This window comes from Carettochelys insculpta, chromosome 1 (genome assembly GCF_033958435.1).
Source record: "Carettochelys insculpta isolate YL-2023 chromosome 1, ASM3395843v1, whole genome shotgun sequence".
NCBI lineage: Eukaryota > Metazoa > Chordata > Testudines > Carettochelyidae > Carettochelys > Carettochelys insculpta.
Genome location: NC_134137.1, coordinates 258,603,396 through 258,622,137, shown reverse-complemented (window position 1 = coordinate 258,622,137; position 18,742 = coordinate 258,603,396). Strand labels below are relative to the sequence as shown.

Genomic DNA, 18,742 nt, shown 5'->3' with positions numbered 1-18,742 from the left:
ACTATTTAGTTTTCTCAGTTATGTGCATGCCAAAAGAGGCATAATGGCCTTCAACTTGCAAATATGCTTAAGCATATGCATAAATCTTTGCAAGGGGCTAGCTTTTGGTACTGCTGAAAACTGATAATGATTTATAGCTCATGCATAACACCAATCCTGTAACTGGAATTGAGCATGCAACTGCAAATTTGAAAGATAAAACTCTAAGGAGATTAGAAGGCCCACAAAATGCACTAAATGACTAGTTAATTTGCCATTATCATTATGGAGCATAATTAGAGTAAACCCTAAGAGATTTTAGAAACACCATTTAATATGAAGCTTCAAAAGTTAAGATAGTTGACTAGAAATATAGTCTACAGTCGTGTGCAATTTTATTTTATATTAATGGGAGGTACATGCACAGAAAAGAGGAGTTAGAACTCCATCTCAATTTAAGTCTTTTCTTGGGAGGGTTAGATTTTTTACTGATAAATGGAGATTTCACACACCCATCCCCCCACCTCCCAATGAAAAGCTATTTCTATCGACAATAATTTCAATTTACAGGTAAGCAACGTAAGAAGAATGCTACTTTAGAACTCATTGTCTTCCATCATTAGATACCTGTCTGACTGCCATTATAATTTCCCATAAATGTGAAAATGTAAATAGTTAAGTCTTTACAAATGCTTAAAATAAATATTTACATTGTCTGTCAACATTATAAGAAAATAAAAAATCAAATTCCATCATGCCTAGCTGTAACTATACTGTTCCAATGGAAGTGAAAAATTTCTTAAAGATGAACTGCAAAGTAAATCCCAAATGCCATCTCTGACAAGGAGGCACAGCATATGGCACTATGATTTAACTAACTTTTTAACATAGTTTTCAGCCCTTTAAATCTCTGTGTTTTGGGGGTTCACTAGAAATGACCCCACAATGCACCATTATAAGACTGACCCTGAAGTTTCCCTATAATCATTAGTGTTTTGTCATCTGTGGTATTGCTGAATCATGCATTCTGGGGCAGCACTAACAAACCCTGAAAAAAACCTAATTGAGGTTGATGAGGTAAACCATAATTTTAGAAAAAGGTAGTTAAAATTTTATGTGTTGAATTACCCCCTAGTCTAGAGTGTGACCAAAAAGCAGTCACCATTTATAGTATAAAATTTAAAATGAAAAAAAAATTTGAAAATAGAAAATCCAAAACGAGAGTTCCACTTTTTTAAAAAGAAATTTCATTGAAATCACCATGTTCCCAAGGAACATGTTGATTTTGCTGAATCAGCATTTTATGACAGCCAACTGTTCCATCACGAAACTCCCAACCACATCAAGAAATTTACGAGAGTGTTAGGACATGAGCATATTTCTGCTTCCGTAAGTTTGTTTTTACACCATATAATTGCATGGCTAAGACATGCATGAATGAAAGCCTCGATCCTGCAAACACTTATGTAAATGAATACCTCCAATCAAGTGAACGGCTTCCTTGTGCCAGGTGGGGTAGTCAATGGAGCACGTTGTACTTAAAAGAATTGTGCAGGATCTTTGGCAGGGGGGATAAGGTAAAATGCCACATTTATTAGTAATGCTTATGTAATACCCAGAGGCACTGAGACCTCATACTAGGGTGTATGAAGTCTCTGCTCTACAGCCACAGCTCAGCTCAACCTGGCCTTTAGCTCATGCAGTAGAGCAGAGGGCTTTAGTCCCTATGATTCCAGGTTCAATCCCTAATACCAGCAACCTGCGTCTCTGGGTGTTACACTTATAGCAATCCTTACTTCAAACACAAGCCCACTCTGTCTTGTTGTGACCAACTAGTTGCTCTGACTAACTTCACTGATCAGGTGAATTAGATGGGAGAAGGCTGGAACTGGGCTTCTGCTGATCTGAATCAGTGCTCCAGTGTTGACAAGATGAGACTTGGGGTCCCCTTGCAAGACAGCTTAGATTTATGGTGACCTCTCTCTTGAGCAAATCTATACCAGTCAGTCATCTCGTGCACGTGCAAAAAACTTATACACTAGGGATTCCCAACCTATGGATCAGGACCCAAACATGGGTCGCTATTAGATTTTCTAAAGGTCGCTGGCTGGGCTCTTAAGGAGCCCTTTGCAGCCACTTGACTCCTTCTCGGCTCCCAGTCCTTGCCCTGCCGTGCTGAAATGGAACTCAATTTGATTGGTTTAACAGCCAGCAAGAGGGATCCTGCCCTGAAACCAATTAACTGAGTATCATTTAAGCCTGCAGGGCAGGGAACTGCCCTGCTGCAGGTGCGGGAAGGGAGTAGGAGGGCTAGGGGAGCTGGGCAGAGAAAGAGGCAGCCCAGTGAAGGAGCAGTGGGGGTCAGCAACCGCAGCTTGGAACTCCCCTGTGAGGTAGGTGGAGGGAGCAGGGCACTGGGGGTGGCTAAGACAGGTTTAAGCCTGTGGACATGGGGCAGAGGCGGTCTGAGAGCCGTCAGGGCTCCATGCCCCCGCCAGCTCCCACCACGCTGCTCTGGGGGCCCCCCTGCCTGGGATCCCATGGCTGGTGCTGCCAGACAGAACTAAAAGACCCAGCTGACTTCAAGCCAGGGGCCTGCGGGGGGTTCCCCCCACCTCCACCCTACCTGAGATCCCGTGGCTGGCGATGCCAGCCAGGTCTCTACACCCCAGCCGGCTGCCAGCTGCAGGGCTGCCAGGGTCCCCACCCCAGTGTTTGGAAATCTTCTGCAGGACACGCATCCCCAGATGGGGATCCATGGGTGGGGCTGACTGTCCTGCATAAGTTTTCCAAAAATCTGGCAACCCTAGCTGAGAGGAGTTTAAGCCTGTGGGTTGAGGGGGCTGAGAGGAGTTTAATTTGGGGGCAGGGGGTGTTTTGGGGTGAGAGGGGTTTAAGTGGCGGGGGGAAGGTGAGTTTTTTCCAGGGAAGAACCTCCTCTTCCCTCCTGCCCTGGTTTTGAGTTGCCTTGGGTCACAAGGTCTTCCTGAGTTGTTAAAATGGGTGGGAACCACTGCTATACAGTCTTGGCTGTGTCAGTTAGTCATCCCTCTCTCCTTCTTCTGGGTGCTGCTTCAATGCTTCCATATTCATCTTCAAAGAGGGCCTTTTGAATCTGCTTTCAAAAGAAGGTGCTTGCTTCAGACTCCCAAGGTCATCAATATTTCTGGTCTTCCCCACTTTGCAGGCCTTTACTGTCCTTGGATCTGGGTCCTATCTCCTCTCTAACTATTGCAGCTCTTTGGAGGTACTTGCCTTCCACACCTCTTATTCACACCTTATTTATTCAACAGGCCAATCAATTAAGTAAAAAGGGGTAAGATCTATTCTGGTACAAAATATTCTCTTTACCTTAATTATTCTTATGGACTGTTACACCAAGATTTGATACAAAACACTAAATACAAAGTTTCCACATAAAAGGACTTAATACAAATGTTATAGCTACTTACACACACACACACACACACACACACAAAGTTAATAAGGAAATGATACAGAAATTACAAGGTTTCCATATGAAGAGACTTAATAAGCAAATAATATAGAGTCTTAATACAAGGTTATAAAAAAATGATACAGAATTTTTTCTACAAACACAGCCACACCCTTAGAGTTAGTACCATATCAGGATATAAGTGATTTCTAGGAATCAAATGTATGAAGGGCAGCTGTTTTGCAACAGGATACCTGTCCACCCTATTGTAGCTTTTTAAATGTATTATCGCACTCCTTCCTGAGAGAGAAAGGGGTGAAGAGTTACATTTCGTTCCAAGCATCTGCCAGAATTTAGCCCTACATTTTTATTCTCTCAAAAGAGTTTACAAATCTAAAAGTTCAAACTTGGCCAGTTAACAACAGATTTATCTGTCCACAGCTCCCCTGAAGTCAACAATGTTGCACCCATTTGTGGCGGTAGTAAATCTATAGCAAGTGGCAGTCACGTTTTACGTTGAGAAAATCTCTACTGAGCAGTAACATGACTTTTGCTGTCCCTTTTCAGAAAATAGCCAATCTATTGCCTGCTTGGTATTACAACTTTCGGGTTACCATGGTGACTTGGGGAGACCCTGAACTGAGCTGCTGTGACAGTTCTACAATCAGCTTCATAACAGGTAAGCAGCAATGTGGTAAGTGGTTGACAGAGAAGTACAAGGAGAAATGTGAGTGCTGAGGGAACATATCTAGGAAGATTTTGGTTGTATTTGGCTATAAATATTTGCGTGGGTTTTTTAGACTTCGTCTTGAGAGCCTTGTATGGCAAAATATGAAGGTTGCTTTGATCCATCGCTGGCATCATTTCATTTTTGACCTGCCCCAAGAGTTTCAGTATTTCTGTTTATACCTTGAGGCACTATTACTTTTTGCCCATTTTACTATTCAATTCATGTAGCTCTATTGTCATAAGTGGTTGCTGATTGTCTGGAATTAAGGTAGGGCTGTGCTCAGGAGTTAATAAAGACCCAGCTTTGAAAGACTCAGTCTCTTTGGGGAGCTTGGGTTGCGGGGGGGCAGGTCTTCTCTGGCTTTGAAGAGTAAGTCTTTGACTGACATTGACTTGGAAGCCTGGCTTTAGACGTAAGCCCACCCACTCTGGACAGATTTGCTCCACCCTTAAATGGCTTTGTTCAATCTGTGGGTTCCAAGACTGGAGCAGGGCAAAGACCAAGCTTAGTCAGGAAACATGGAAGACGCCTACACAAGCCCATGGGATAAAAAAAAAGGATTGTTCTACCTTTGTTTCACTACAGCAGGAAGCTATATTAGTATGACGCTGCTAAGGGAACTTCTGTAAATTTTAACTGATTTCAGTTACTGAGGGACCTAAAACTAAACAAATCATATTTTCCTATATTTTTAATGTTTGAAAGCTTTTTATTTCTCCCTACATGTTTCCCTTCCACAGCGTCTTAAATCTACATCCATAGTTTCTGTGCTTTAAATTGCCATGTATTATGGCATAAAGAATTAACGTGCTGTCAAACTATTTATTTTAGTGCAAAATGCAGTTGGCCATAGGTTTTACAACACCAACTGGGAGTGTGAAAAAATGTGTCCCCTCTGTTCATTGCAAAGGGGCTAGCAGGAGGGAAGAGTGGTCTTGGCACCAGACTGACACTTGGCAGGCTACGTTTGTGACCTTGGGCATGCCATGTAGGGCAAATCCTCAACTATCTTTGTCTCCCAGTAATGTCCCTTCACTCCCTCATGCAGATTCTCTTGGGGCTCAATCCAGCAAGATGTTGGGCAATTCCTGCAGCTGCTGAATACCATGAATTCCCATTGACAAGTCCATTTAAGTAGCACTTTCAAGGTTGATGGCAAAAGTGAATTGTGTTGCCTTTGGGTACACTATGTACCTCCCACAAATAGGTTTAATACATTGTCCCGGTTAAAGAAGCCGATGAAATACAGTGAATGGATTTTTAAAAGAGTTGTGTAATATTTATCATTATATAAGCTCAGTTAAAAATAACCAGATATCATGCTTCAGAGAGTTTTGCAGATCACCTGTACAACAGTGCATAATTGGCCAGGTGGATCCAAGGGAAAAGGATGTTGCCTTCCCCAAAGAATCACTTAATGACTACTTTGGGAAGCAGGATATGGGCAGGGATAAGAACGGCCATATCAGGTCAGACCAAATATCCATCTAAGCCCAGTATCCTGTCTTCTGACAGTGACCAGTGCAGGTGCCTGAGTGGGAATGGACAGAACAGGCAGTCCTCAAATGATCCAACCCCTTATGCCCATTTCTGTCTTCTGACAAACGAAGGCTAGGGACACCATCCCTGCCCATCCTGGCTAACAGCTATTATGCACCTATGCCCCATAAACTTATGTAGGTCTTTTTTGATCCATTTTGTAGCCTTCACAATACCCTCTGGAAAAGAGTTCCACAGGTTAACTGTGCATTGAGTGAAGAATTGCTTTTTCTTTTCTTTTCTTTTCAAACCTGCTGCCTATTAATTTCATTTGGTGATCTGTGGTCTCGTGTTATGAGATGGTCCGTTAGTCCTCCTGTTCCAGTATCCTGTTTCCAAAAAATTGGACTGCATGGACTAATGCTCTGATAAATCTTTAGCTTAATAACTAAGGAGTCAATTCTGGTCATAACTCTGTCACTGATCTGTTGTATGACAAATCACTTGACTCCTCAGTCCCTCTCTTTTTGGCTCCCACCCTTACTTTTGTCTTTTCTACTTAGGCCTTGTCTATACTTACTTGCACGGTCAATTTACTTCAGCTATGCAAACAGTGTAGCAGAAGTTGACATACTCACCACAACATCTTGTGTGCAGTAAGGTCAAGTGGGATTTCTCCCTCATCAGCACTGGCTGCTCTTGTCATGTTGCTGGACTACCAGCATTGATGGAAGGAAGGTTGGAGGTTGCCTCTACAGTGCAAATGATGGCTGGGTGGGTTGATTACTGCCAAGATGATCTACTGCATGTTGGAGACAAGGCATTAGACTGTAAATCTTTCAGTTCAAGTACATAGTATTTTACTATTTATACCTATATGGTCAAGTGTGATAGGGCCCTGGTATGTGTTCAAGCCTGAACTTGTATCCTAGTATAAATAAATAATAGGAAGATGATGTTCTCTTGAAATAAATATTGTTTTGGCAGAGCAGTATACTGTCAATAGGGCCAACTGGAAATTTTCCATCAAAACTTTTTTCAGTGGGGAAACTGGATTTTTGAACCAAGAAAAAGTTTCATGGAAAATGTCTCCTTTTCTTTAAGGTTTTGTTGGATAACAAAATATTTCCTCTAGAAAATGTTGATGGGGGGCTGTGTGTGGAAAATTGAGCAATATTTTTTCAGAAAACAAAATAATTTTTTTCCACCAGCTCTTAGCTGCTACCAAGTGATACTGTGGAATGAAATGAAGAAATGCCCTTTTCCTTCTCCAAAATTTAAAATCAAAGCCAAACATTAAAGTTAACTTTTTTTGCAATGAGAAGGGAAGGAAAATATGTGTTTTCTCACCATGACGAGAAGTCACTACTGCCTGCTGGATTCTGAAAACAAATCCCATTTCCCTTGGTTTTCTGGGTGCCAAATTCCCCCAAATGATCCTTAACAAAACCTCTGGCTTTCCCTGGCAACTTCTGCAGGGTGCAGCTTTGTGACATCAGGTCCACAATGCATTCTTCAATGAGAATTTCATATTTAGAGAGTAGTGTAAAATAGACTGAAAGCAATAAATGGATAGCATGAGCAACATAGTACCAATTGGATCAGACTGAGAAAGAACAGTGAAGGGACAAGCTCTGTATGACTGGAGGTACACATCTCCTAGAACTGGAAAGGACCTCGAGAGGTCATCTAGTCCAGTCCCCTGCCCTCTTGGCAGGACCAAGCATCATCCCTGACATCAATGTGCCCCATTCCCTAAATGGCCTCTACAGGGATTGAACTCACAATCATGAGCTGAGTAGGCCAATGCACAGACAACTGAGCTATCCTAACCTCAGAATTCCTATGGGGTGATGGGGACACAGAATGTGCCAGAACACTGTCCTGGATCTTTTGTAGGGTCATATTGCATGGAAGATGCCATCTTCCTCTACAAAATGTCATTTTCCATGTGGGTGATCTCACACATACAGTGGATGGGTGCTATATTGAAGATTTAAATTATTTTTATGAAATTACAGGTTTCGTTGCTAAAGGTAACTGCATAGATAGAACAGACTTTTGTAAGGTATTTGACTTAGTACTGCATGAAGAACCCCACTGGAAATTCCTCCATTCAATGATAATTCCCCATTGGCATCTGAAAACGTAGCTGTCAAGTAATCCATTTAATGTGAGATTTATTGATACTGCATGTTGCTAATTTTTAATAAGACTATCATGCAGTTACGATGTCAAATGCCTTACGAAAGTGTGTTATATCTATGCGGTTACCTTTAGCAGCCAAACCCGTGATGTCATAAAAAAATTGAAATCTGGTGTGTTTAACACAACCTACTTTCTATACAGTCACATTAACTGACAATATGTTCCTATACTTTGAGTTCTGTGTTATCTTTTCCATTATTTTGCCCAAGATTCATGTCAAACTAACAGGCCTTTAACTATCCAGGTCATCCAGCGTGCCCTTTTTGAGTATTAGGACATAATTAACTCTCCTCTGGAATTTCCTTGGTATTCCAAAATTTATTAAAAATATGAATGAGTAAGCCATGCATCTTCTCAGCCAACTCTTTTAAGACTCTGGGGTACAAGTTACATGCCTCTGATACTTTAAAAAATGTTTATTCTTAGTAGATGCAGATTAATATCCTCCTTAATTACAAGTGAATTAGCAAGCACTTCATCCTCCTCTTGTGATACGAATACATTATACTGCTTCCTTCTAAATTGTAACAGAGGATTATAACAGACAAGGGAGAACATCAGTGTTGCCAGAGACAGCAAGGGAGGTAAGGCGCTTCAGCAAGGAGAACAGAACAGAAATATTTAATGAACACTTTTGCCTTTCCTGTGTTCATATTAACAACATGACTTGCTCAGCACAGTTTGAGCCTGATGCTCTAAAGAGGCCTCACCTTTTTTTATAGTAGGAGGTTTTTCTGCTCTTCCAGCCATTATGTCCAAATTTACTTGCATCTCTCGTTGCTGAGATGCTTAACCCTGAAGCCTAGAAATCTCAACATACCACTGTGACAGGGTCAGGCCAGAGGGCTATATGAAAAGGGGAGAGAGGAAGCTCTAAACATCAGAAATGGTCATGACTAAATAGGAGAAGGTCACTTCAGAGCACCGAGGAGCAGCTGACGTGGAGTAATCATGGGTGAGTGGAGGGGAAGCAGGGGGAACAGGGCTGCTATAAATCAGTTAGGGTCTCAATTAGGGATCTCACTTGAGGCTGCCTCATGGTGTTTGAAAAAGCCTTCCCTGCTGAGGAGAGGTGTGGAGAGTGGGAGAGGAGGTTGGAGTGAAGCAGGGAGGATTATAACAGACAAGGAGAGCATCAGAAAAGCCAATAAGGAGAACATCAGTGTTGCCAGAGACAGCAGGGGAGGTAAGGAGCTCCAGCAAGGAGGGTTGTGGGCCCCCTTCCCCCGGGTAGCCTGAGAGTTCAGCCAGTGGGTGGGAAGAACTATTTACCCTACCCAGGCAGAACAGGGGGTGCCTACCCCGACATCGTTCTAGCCAAGAGACAGAAGTCCAAACCCTGGCGAGGGCTAGTGGGGTCTGGAGCACAGTACCCAAATTATCTGTGAGACTGCGAACTGAACAGAAGTTTGGGGTCCAGGGGTGGAACTGGCCTTACCACGCTGTTTACACCAAAGCACAGGGATAATCACAGGACATGGGGCCAAATCCTGGAACATGCTCCATGCAAACAGACAATGCTGCATCTCTCTGGACTGCCCCCCCATTGAAATTAATGTCTGTGTGGAGCTCATTGCAGGATTGGCATTTTAAGTGATATACAGCAGTTTGAATGCAAAAACAAATAAATACAGTCAGAAGCCCCCTATTTGCGGGGAAGAATACAGGCTTCAAAACTGTATGTAAGTTCATGCACCACTTATAACCCTCCTCATTCAGCACCCCAGGCACCTGCAGCAATGTGATATCCTGTTGTATTTACTATATGCAACATTGTGACACCGCACACACTGCAAAGTGGGGAACCAATGAGGTTTTAATGGCACCTGCTGTAAGAAGCAGGTTTTTAAAACACAAATAAAAACATTAAACACACACAGCTGTTTGTTTAGCTGGAAGACAGAATGCACTTTAAAGCCAGTTGGTAAAAGTCAAGATAAAAGGCAGCATGTGTATGTCAAAGATGGTTGGGTGGCCATGTGTTTGAATATAATCATGTCTGCTCTTCTTCTGAAGTTGTCCTTCCTTCCTTCATAATTTTCATTTCCTCCCTTTCGTGTGTTTCATACAGTAAACTCACTCATATCCACAATTCTATTATCCAGAATTCTGAAATAACCAGCATTTTAACCACAAGTAACTTTTAGTTACCTTTTCCATAAGTACAGTATAGTGAAAGTGAATACAGATAAATACAGTATGAGTTTACAGTGTACAGTACAACTGTTGTTGGTACATAAAGTACTCTGCATACATTTTTGTTTCTTTCTTAATAGCTAATCTTGTTTTTCTTCAATATTAAGCAGGGCTAGGTAAACCTCTCTGTTAGCCAGAATATTTGAATATCCGGCAACCTCCCTGTCCAAGGGCTGTCAGTTATGGAAGAGTTTACTGTATTTTGCTTCTCAGTCTTTATTAACTCTTTGAGGGCACACAAACAAAGAAAACAAATGATTTTGTCCATTCTAAGAGAGCAATAAGGGAGTCTTAGTATAGTTATTCACTTATTTCATTTATATAATGCACATTGTACAAGTAGAGACAGTTCCTTCCTAGGAAATCTTGTACTAATACAGACAGGCGTAACAATAGGGTGCACTGGACATTACGGAATAGGGGAAGCTCTTAATTTAAAATTGTTATAAATTCATTTGTTGTAGGCATCACGGAAGGAGTGTTTTCAAGAGGGATTTGACAGAAGTGCTGTAATAACTGCCATTAACTGTTGCTTAAAATTGTCTTTGATATCATCTTAGATCTCCACTTCATAAACCTTTGTCCTTCTTTTATTTGAGTCAAAAGTTCAAGTGCAAGATAAAATGTGTTGTCTCAGCTATGTTTGTGACTGCAACAGTGACATCCTGTGGCCACTTAAAAATGGTCTGTGTTCTGATTGTCCACAGCCTGGAACATTGTGTATACCTTCACACCTATATGAAATGAATGTAAAAAGCACTGTATTGAAATGGTAGTGTTTTAAACTCTATCTGAGCTCCCTTTGCACAGGTGTAAATGACTTTAAAAGTTCAAAAACTCATTTTTTTTCCTCATGCAGTCCCCCAACTATATACTCTGTATACTGAACACTATGCTATAGATACTCAGTTGTACTCACGCAATCCCACTGCTGTTCCTTTGGTCTCAGTTGCGGTCTTAAGTCCTAACTGGAGTCATCTACTGACTCTACTCTACTTGTCACTTTGTTTATTTTGAAGACTTCAACAATGCACAGGATTTATGCTAGCCGTTTGCAATGAGGGTAAATTTCACCCTAGGAATAGAGTTGGTCAACAGTTTTATCCAGAAGGTTGTAATACTGAAAAGCTGTTGTGTTTTATTTTTTCCAGAACTAAATTTGTTGTTGTTCTTTTGTTGTGTTTTTCACACATATGGGAATTTTGACTGAAAGAAATAAGTTTTCCCATAGGAAATTTCAAAGTGAAAATTTCTGTTTCTATCAACACTTCGTAACAAAAGGAACAGGTTTGTTCTGACTTTAAAGGTTGCTTTTGTTTACAGAAACTGAAATGACTAAGTAGGAAACTAGATTGTAAAAGAAAATTTTCTTTTATTTTTCACTTAAAATGTCATTTCACTTCTGATTTTTTTAAAGAAGGGGAAACGTAAGTTAAAACTAAACATTTTGATCATTTTTAAATGTGGAGTTGAAAAATCTTGAACGCTACAAACCAGTTTGTAACACAAACTTTATTCCAACTGAAAGATTTTGAATTAAGAGTTAAGTAGAATTTTTTTTTTCAGTTTTGCAACCATCTGCTCCTGCAACCAATGTAGAGCTAGTGCAATTACAAGTGCTAGCCTTATCTACATATGTGTCATTTTTTTCTTAATCTCTTTCTTCCAATACTGTCCTCTGGCAGTCAATAGCCGAGGTTAATTGTGGGATTTAATTTATAAACAAGTCAGACCTTGTTTGTAATGTGTGTCTTCTTCCCTCCAGCCCCAGTGTCACCAGAGATCACCTCAGTAGAATATTTCAACAATCTGCTGTACGTCAGTTGGGTGTATGGAGATGATGGGACAGACCTGTCTCATTCCAGAATGCTGCACTGGATGGTAATTGCTGAAGGCAAGAAAAAAATCAAAAAGAGTGTAAGTCTTAATGGGCTTTGTCAAGCTTTTCGACTGTACATTTGTTGCTTTGAATATTTAAAGAAAAGTTTTCATGCTTGATACATAAACTTCATGTTACGTGGTATGTTCAGGTCAGCTAAGACTCTTCATATTCTAGAGGGTTAAAGGTACCCCTTTGCAGCTAGCCAGTAAAAAGGCAGTGCACCCGTTACAGACCATGTAAGATGTCAAATGACAGTAGATTTTGTGGGTTTTTTTTTTTTTAAGGGAAGAATGAGTTACTTTTTAAACAGTTATAGGAGAAGAGGGAACAACACAGAGAAAATGAGTCAGCAGTGGGTAAATTGCAATAGAATTAGAGGAAATGGCAAAACTTCCACTGACTTCAGTGGGACCAGGATGTCATTCTTTATGTCTTCACTACAGTTCATCCAGGTGATTGGCACCTGACACTGATCACCGAGGTGAGCCTATGCCAAGTGTGAACATTAACAGAGCAAAGTCCTACCTGTGTCACTCCACCCTTGCTATTTCTGACTTGCCATGTGTGTTTGGGGGCATACAGTAGACCCCTGACCTACGTGATTTCGACTTAAGCATTAATTGCATTAATACAACCCTGGTCAGTTTCCTGGCTCCCAGGAGTGGCAGGAAGCCAGGAGCCAGCCAGAGCTGGTCGGTTTGCTGGGTCTCAGGAGCGGTGGGGAGCTGGGAACCAGGTGGCAACCTGGGTCCCAGCTCCCCTCAGCTTGCAGAGCCGGGAAATGGACCAGTGCAGCTGCCTGCCACTTGCTGGAATCAGGGAACTGACTAGTGCAGCTCCCCACTGCTCCTGGGAGCCAGGAAACTGACCAGTGCTGTTGCGCTGGTCAGTTTCCCAGCTTCCGCAAGCAGGAGGGAGCTGAGAGCCAGGCTGCTGCCTGGTTCCCAGTTCCTCCTGAGCTGCGCAAAATTTGAGTTACGTGTGGTTGCCTAGGAATGCAACCTATGCATAACTCAGTGGTCTACTGTATTCAGTGACTATTTGTGCTGAGATACTCAAGTATTCTTTTCTAGCAGTTCTCAAATGCATCAGAACTTGCCTGCCCTTCAAGGGGAATAGTGGGAAGGGCAATGGAAGACTATTCACATGAGTGATTTAGCCTGTGTCCTCACTGCAAAGTGGGTAGGCTCCAATCTGAGTTAAACCTGCACTGAGGCATACCACAGCTTGATCAGACGGCCTAGGCTTATAGTATTTCCATCCTGAATCAGTGGTGATTGTATGTGGAGGATGCTGGTATTGGGGACTGAGTTGAACATGGTTAGAAAAACGGATTAACTGAGCAGTGAAGACATATCATAGATGGGAGTTGAATAGTGGTTTAGTCTGGCTATCTGGGGATAAATCTTGTCCATCACGAAGATTTGTTTCATAATTTAATTTTTAACGTGTATTTCCCTTCAGCTTTTGCTATTCCAGAACGGAAGCATTGATGTAGATCATAAGAATTAGAAATTTGAAACTGCCTATAGGTGTCTGGTATTGTTGAGGTGCTGAGCATTCACTATAGCCATGAAATGAATTGGGAAAGGTTAGCATCTTGCATGATCCATTCTTGCAAATAGGATAGGCTCACTTTAAAATGCACAGAGGGAACAAATAACACAAACGTGGTAAAATTAAGGGAGAACTTTAAAATGCTACCACATTTTAATAATATTTAATGTTACCTGTAAAACAAGGAAGATGTTCTTTAAAAAATAATTATCTGATTTTTGACCTGACATGTTCCTTCAATTTCTAATTACTAGTGACCTAATCCAGAACCATGCCTGTGTTCCCATTTGAGTTGCAGGCAATTTAATTTGCACATTATTCCTCCAGACTGTTGTGATTAAGCATTGGTTGAGGATGGCTAATGTCATGAGGTTTGTTCCTAGATGGCATAGAACTGTAATGGGAATAAACTTTCTTACGGCATCTCATGAACTCTTTCTGTTTCAGTGGGAAATGGGAGAGATGTATGGAACTAAAAATAATGTTCCAAAGTTATTCACATTCGTTTTTAAACCTCCAAGCACATTCAGCTCCAGGTTCAGTTTGAATTCTGGGCACTGAAATCAATTTTTTGTGTGGTGTGAGCAGGCCCACTGAAAGTGCGATGCAAAGGGGGCAGATGCTCTGGGCCTCTTTGAAATGCCACAGCAGCACTGCTCTGGCTCCCTGCAGCTGCCAGGGAGTTGGCGTGACACCAGCACCATGGTCTGGGCAGTGTTGAGGGATGATTGTCGTTGGCCCCACCTCTTCTGGGCATGTGGAACTGGGCGTCCCTCCCATCTTGCCTCCGGGATGATGATGACTGGCAGTGCCACTGGGCCTGAGCCTGTAACCTACTCTGTAGGTAGGCCCCAATAGTGTCTCAGTGAAGTCAACAGGTTTCCATATACATCTTCCCAGACAAGTCTAGAAGCAGGATGATGGCCTGTATCTGTACAGGCTCAACTATACCTAACTTTTATAGTATTCCTAGAAATTACAAACTAGTTTTCAAATACCCAGAGTCCCAGAGTGAGCTGATCCATGGTTTGGTTAGAGTTATTCAAAAGTTTGTTGTAACTTTCAAAATTGAGATTAAAAAAAAAATCCCCTTGAAGGATTTTTTTCTTTTTTTTTTTTCTTTTTTAAATCATTCAGTAGCTCTGTTTGTTTTAACCAATAGGAAGTATACTATAAAATTGATGACTCCCTGCACTGTGACATTCTGTCTGGATTGGGTCTTGCTTTCACTGATGTCACTGGGAATTGGTTCATGTATGCAGCTCTACGCTGATGATTAGAATTTCGCTCAGAGTGCATTAACGGCTTGATTTATTTCTGCAGACAGGCTCTTTGGTTTGGATAACATGTAACATCCTAATGATCATTGTAGGTGACACGGAATGTGATGACTGCTGTTCTGAGCCTGCCTCCAGGAGACATCTATAACCTTTCAGTTACTGCTTGTACTGAGAGAGGTAGCAACACTTCCAAACCACAGACTGTCAAACTGGGTAAGAATATGTGTGTTTGCTTGGTAAACTGTATGTTGTTTCCCTCTCTTGGCTATTAGGACAGCTCCAATACCTTCCTGAGCTCAAAAGTACAGACATATGCCTCACTCTTGTTAGTTAATAAGCACTATAATATACTCACCTTGACTAGTATCTTGCACTGAGAGTAGTGCATTCAGTTCAGTGGGACTCCTCTCCAAATATGGTTCTACTTAAGGTGAGTATGTGTGTCTCTATCCCACCCTCCGGGAAAGGAGGTACAGCGTGACCATAGTAACATGACAGAGCACTGTTGTCCCATAATTGTTTCCCTATTATTGGTCCAAACAGACATTGGAATGAGAATCAAAGCTTTGCAGCTGACCTCCGTTGGTCCAAACCAAAACCCTCTAAATCTGTGAAAAGTTCATTCTGGAGCTGATCTCTGTGGCCTCATTGTAATTTTTAAAACAGCAATAGATCCATTGAAGTGAAATCGTGCATCATTCATCTGCGCATCTGTAACATATACATAAATTCCACAAGTAAAATGTGTCTTGATTGGAAAGACTCCCCAGGATCTTTCATTCCCCTCGATGCCCACCTTTGTTACTGATGTCTTGAGAAGCAGGAGGGAAGATAAGGTAAAGGAAGCTCTCTCTACATCTTCAAGTATTGCTGCTCTGGAAACTTTGAGTCCCAGAAACGCTTAGAACTGAAGCTATTGAACTCTTGGGGATAGTTTAATTACCGGTATTGGCAAACAGCCCACTGTGAAGGCGGGGGGTATAGGGTTGGTAACATGACACTGGATTATCCCCCCAGGGATCTGTGCAAAATGGAACTGTCTATAAACTGAAGTGTGAGGAGCAGCCATAGATCGACCCGATCAATGGCGGCAGCAGCGCTACTCAGTTGGATGGGATGGCATCAGAACAATTGTGCTTGCCTAAGGGTGCTCCCTTCCACCTACATCCCTGAAATTTGTTGCTGTTGGGAGGTAGTGCAGCCTCCACAGTCTGCTGTTCCCCCAGGCCTCTCCCACCAGATGAAATGTTACATTCTGAGGAGTTATCCTTCCTTACACCAGGCCTATCCCATCATCATTTCCACAACTCATGTGTCTGGGAGGGTGTGTATCTGCCTTCTGAATATCAATAGCCAGATGTTTTCTGAACAGTGTTTGAAAATGTTTTACTTCTTCCAGGAGCCTCATCATTCACACAATTGAGAAATTGAATCTATTATTCATGTTGCATGTCTCCACAACCATTCTTTAACGTACATGCCCATTGCGTCTGGCTCGTTTATGGGAAGGGAAATATTTTGTATGGACTGAATAATGTGGAAGATTCTGCATGTTCTGCCCTAGTTCTTCTGTTTGATATATAAAAGAAAACACAATGAATATAGTTTAGATAAATTACTTTTGAGACACCCCCACTACTTATTTCATGCCTCTAACATTTTAATTTTGTACAAAGAACAGTAAATGTGATTTATCTGGGCAAAAGTCAGTCTTATAGACTCTCCTAGGGTTTTTGGGCATCTGGGACTAGAAATCCTATGAATCTGTTCTTTGGACAGTTGTGTTGAACTGCTCCTGTCAAGTGTGGTATCATTGTGTTCTTCCATGTTTCATCCTAGGAACTTTCCATTGGCAGAAAAATTAATCCATTTGCTCAGGTATAGAAAATATTTATTTCAGATAATATCCTGGTGTGATGATGTCACAATTCAGTATAGGCTATTCTTTATGGCTACGTCTACACGTGCAGCCAACATCGAAATAGCTTATTTCGATGTTGCGACATTGAAATAGTCTATTTCGATGAATAACGTCTACACGTCCTCCAGGGCCAGCAACGTCGATGTTCAACTTCGACGTTGCTCAGCCCAACATCGAAATAGGCGCAGCGAGGGAACGTCTACACGTCAAAGTAGCACACATCGAAATAGGGATGCCAGGCACAGCTGCAGACAGGGTCACAGGGCGGACTCAACAGCAAGCCGCTCCCTTAAAGGGCCCCTCCCAGACACAGTTGCACTAAACAACACAAGATACACAGAGCTGACAACTGGTTGCAGACCCTGTGCCTGCAGCATAGATCCCCAGCTGCCGCAGAAGCAGCCAGAAGCCCTGGGCTAAGGTCTGCTGCCCACGGTGACCATAGAGCCCCGCAGGGGCTGGAGAGAGAGCATCTCTCAACCCCCCAGCTGATGGCCGCCATGGAGGACCCAGCAATTTCGATGTTGCGGGACGCGGATCGTCTACACGGTCCCTACTTCGACGTTGAACGTCGAAGTAGGGCGCTATTCCTATCTCCTCATGAGGTTAGCGACTTCGACGGCTCGCCGCCTAACGTCAAAGTTAACTTCGAAATAGCGCCCGACGCGTGTAGACGTGACGGGCGCTATTTCGAAGTTGGTGCTGCTACTTCGAAGTAGCGTGCACGTGTAGACGCAGCTTATCTGTGCTAGGAGAGGAAGAGGGTAATTCTGTGCCTAAAACACAAGGCTGATTCTCAGAAGATGCAACTTTTCTCCAAAATGTCTGTGGCACTTTGAATGGGTCATGTGGGTCACATTTTCAAAAGTAACCATTAATTTTACATGCCAAATGTCTGGGATTCCAAACTTTACACCTCTAGGCAAAATCCTTGCTCCATCAAACTCAATGGTAAATCTCCTACAGACCTCAGTGGGGTGAGGTTTTCAGCCCTAGATCTTGATCATCAGAAGAGCTGAGCCCCCACAGCTCCAGATGAAGTCTATCAGACCTGCTCAGCATCCCTGAAAATTGACCCTAAGGTTATGTCTATACTGCTATGAAAACTCCTGTGGCACCAGGTTAGTGTTTTGAACTTGCACAGCTAAAACCGCAGTATAGACATTAAAGCTCAAAGCTCCATCCCCTCACAGGTGCTGAGAGCCCAGGCTCCAGCATCCGAGACCTTCAACATTTGAGGCACTTAGAAGTAAAGGCTTTTTTGGTGATTTGCACCTAAGTCCTCAAGCTCTCCATCTGAACCTGGGAATACTTCACTCTACAGGAGTGTAGTGAGGCCTAATTCATTAATGTCTGCACTGCACTTTGGTAATCCAGGAGTGCGTTATAGGTCACTAAAATTGAAAATGCACCCACACACTTGCTCTCACAGGAGTCAGCATTTAAAAAAAGAAACACAACAAACAAACAAAGAAGTCCATTTTTATATCACCTTCTTATCCTAAATTATCCTAAATCACTTTGTACATCAATATACCATCTGGGCAAGAGTCACCTGATGCCACTCTGTTGGCTTTTGCACTGTGAAACAGAGCAGACCATAGACTTGAAGCAGCTGTCTGGTTGCACAGGTTTTTCTAGATAGTTAGGGCCTGATTTTTAAAAGTATTTATATGCCGAACTCCCATTAAAATCAATAAAATGCCTTTCAGATCAGGACTCCAGTATCTTGGGCGTAGTGAGGAATGGTTGAGCAGACCAATGAATACAGCCCACTGTACAGAGGAGATCACTTCCCCCCACAGCAACACTGAAGCAGTACAGATGGAGAGACATGTGAACTTCCTCCTATTTCAAGGGTGATCCGATTTTGATTTGGTTTGACCCTGCAAGCTGGAGTGAATCAGAAGGAGAGGGGCGGGGTGGGGAGAAGAATTTCATTCAGTGACCTCTCAATGGTTCTTGCCTGTAGTTAATAAGCAAAATAACCTCTCCCCAGTTCTTTCTAACAATGAAGCCTTGCCATCCTGAAAACCACTTTTCACCTGCTTCCCAAAGAGCCACCTCCCACTTT

The 18,742-nt window shown here is 42.2% G+C and overlaps 1 protein-coding gene across 1 annotated transcript in view; it reads left to right on the top strand.

Moving 5' to 3' along the window:
- The window catches only part of PTPRO (protein tyrosine phosphatase receptor type O), a 109,892-nt gene that overhangs the window by 31,697 nt on the left and 59,453 nt on the right, over positions 1-18,742 (top strand). The window contains exons 10-12 of the mRNA XM_074999038.1: positions 3,983-4,094; positions 11,794-11,945; positions 14,840-14,960. Of these exons, the coding sequence (XP_074855139.1) occupies positions 3,983-4,094; positions 11,794-11,945; positions 14,840-14,960 (385 nt within the window). The remainder of the gene's footprint in view (positions 1-3,982; positions 4,095-11,793; positions 11,946-14,839; positions 14,961-18,742) is intronic.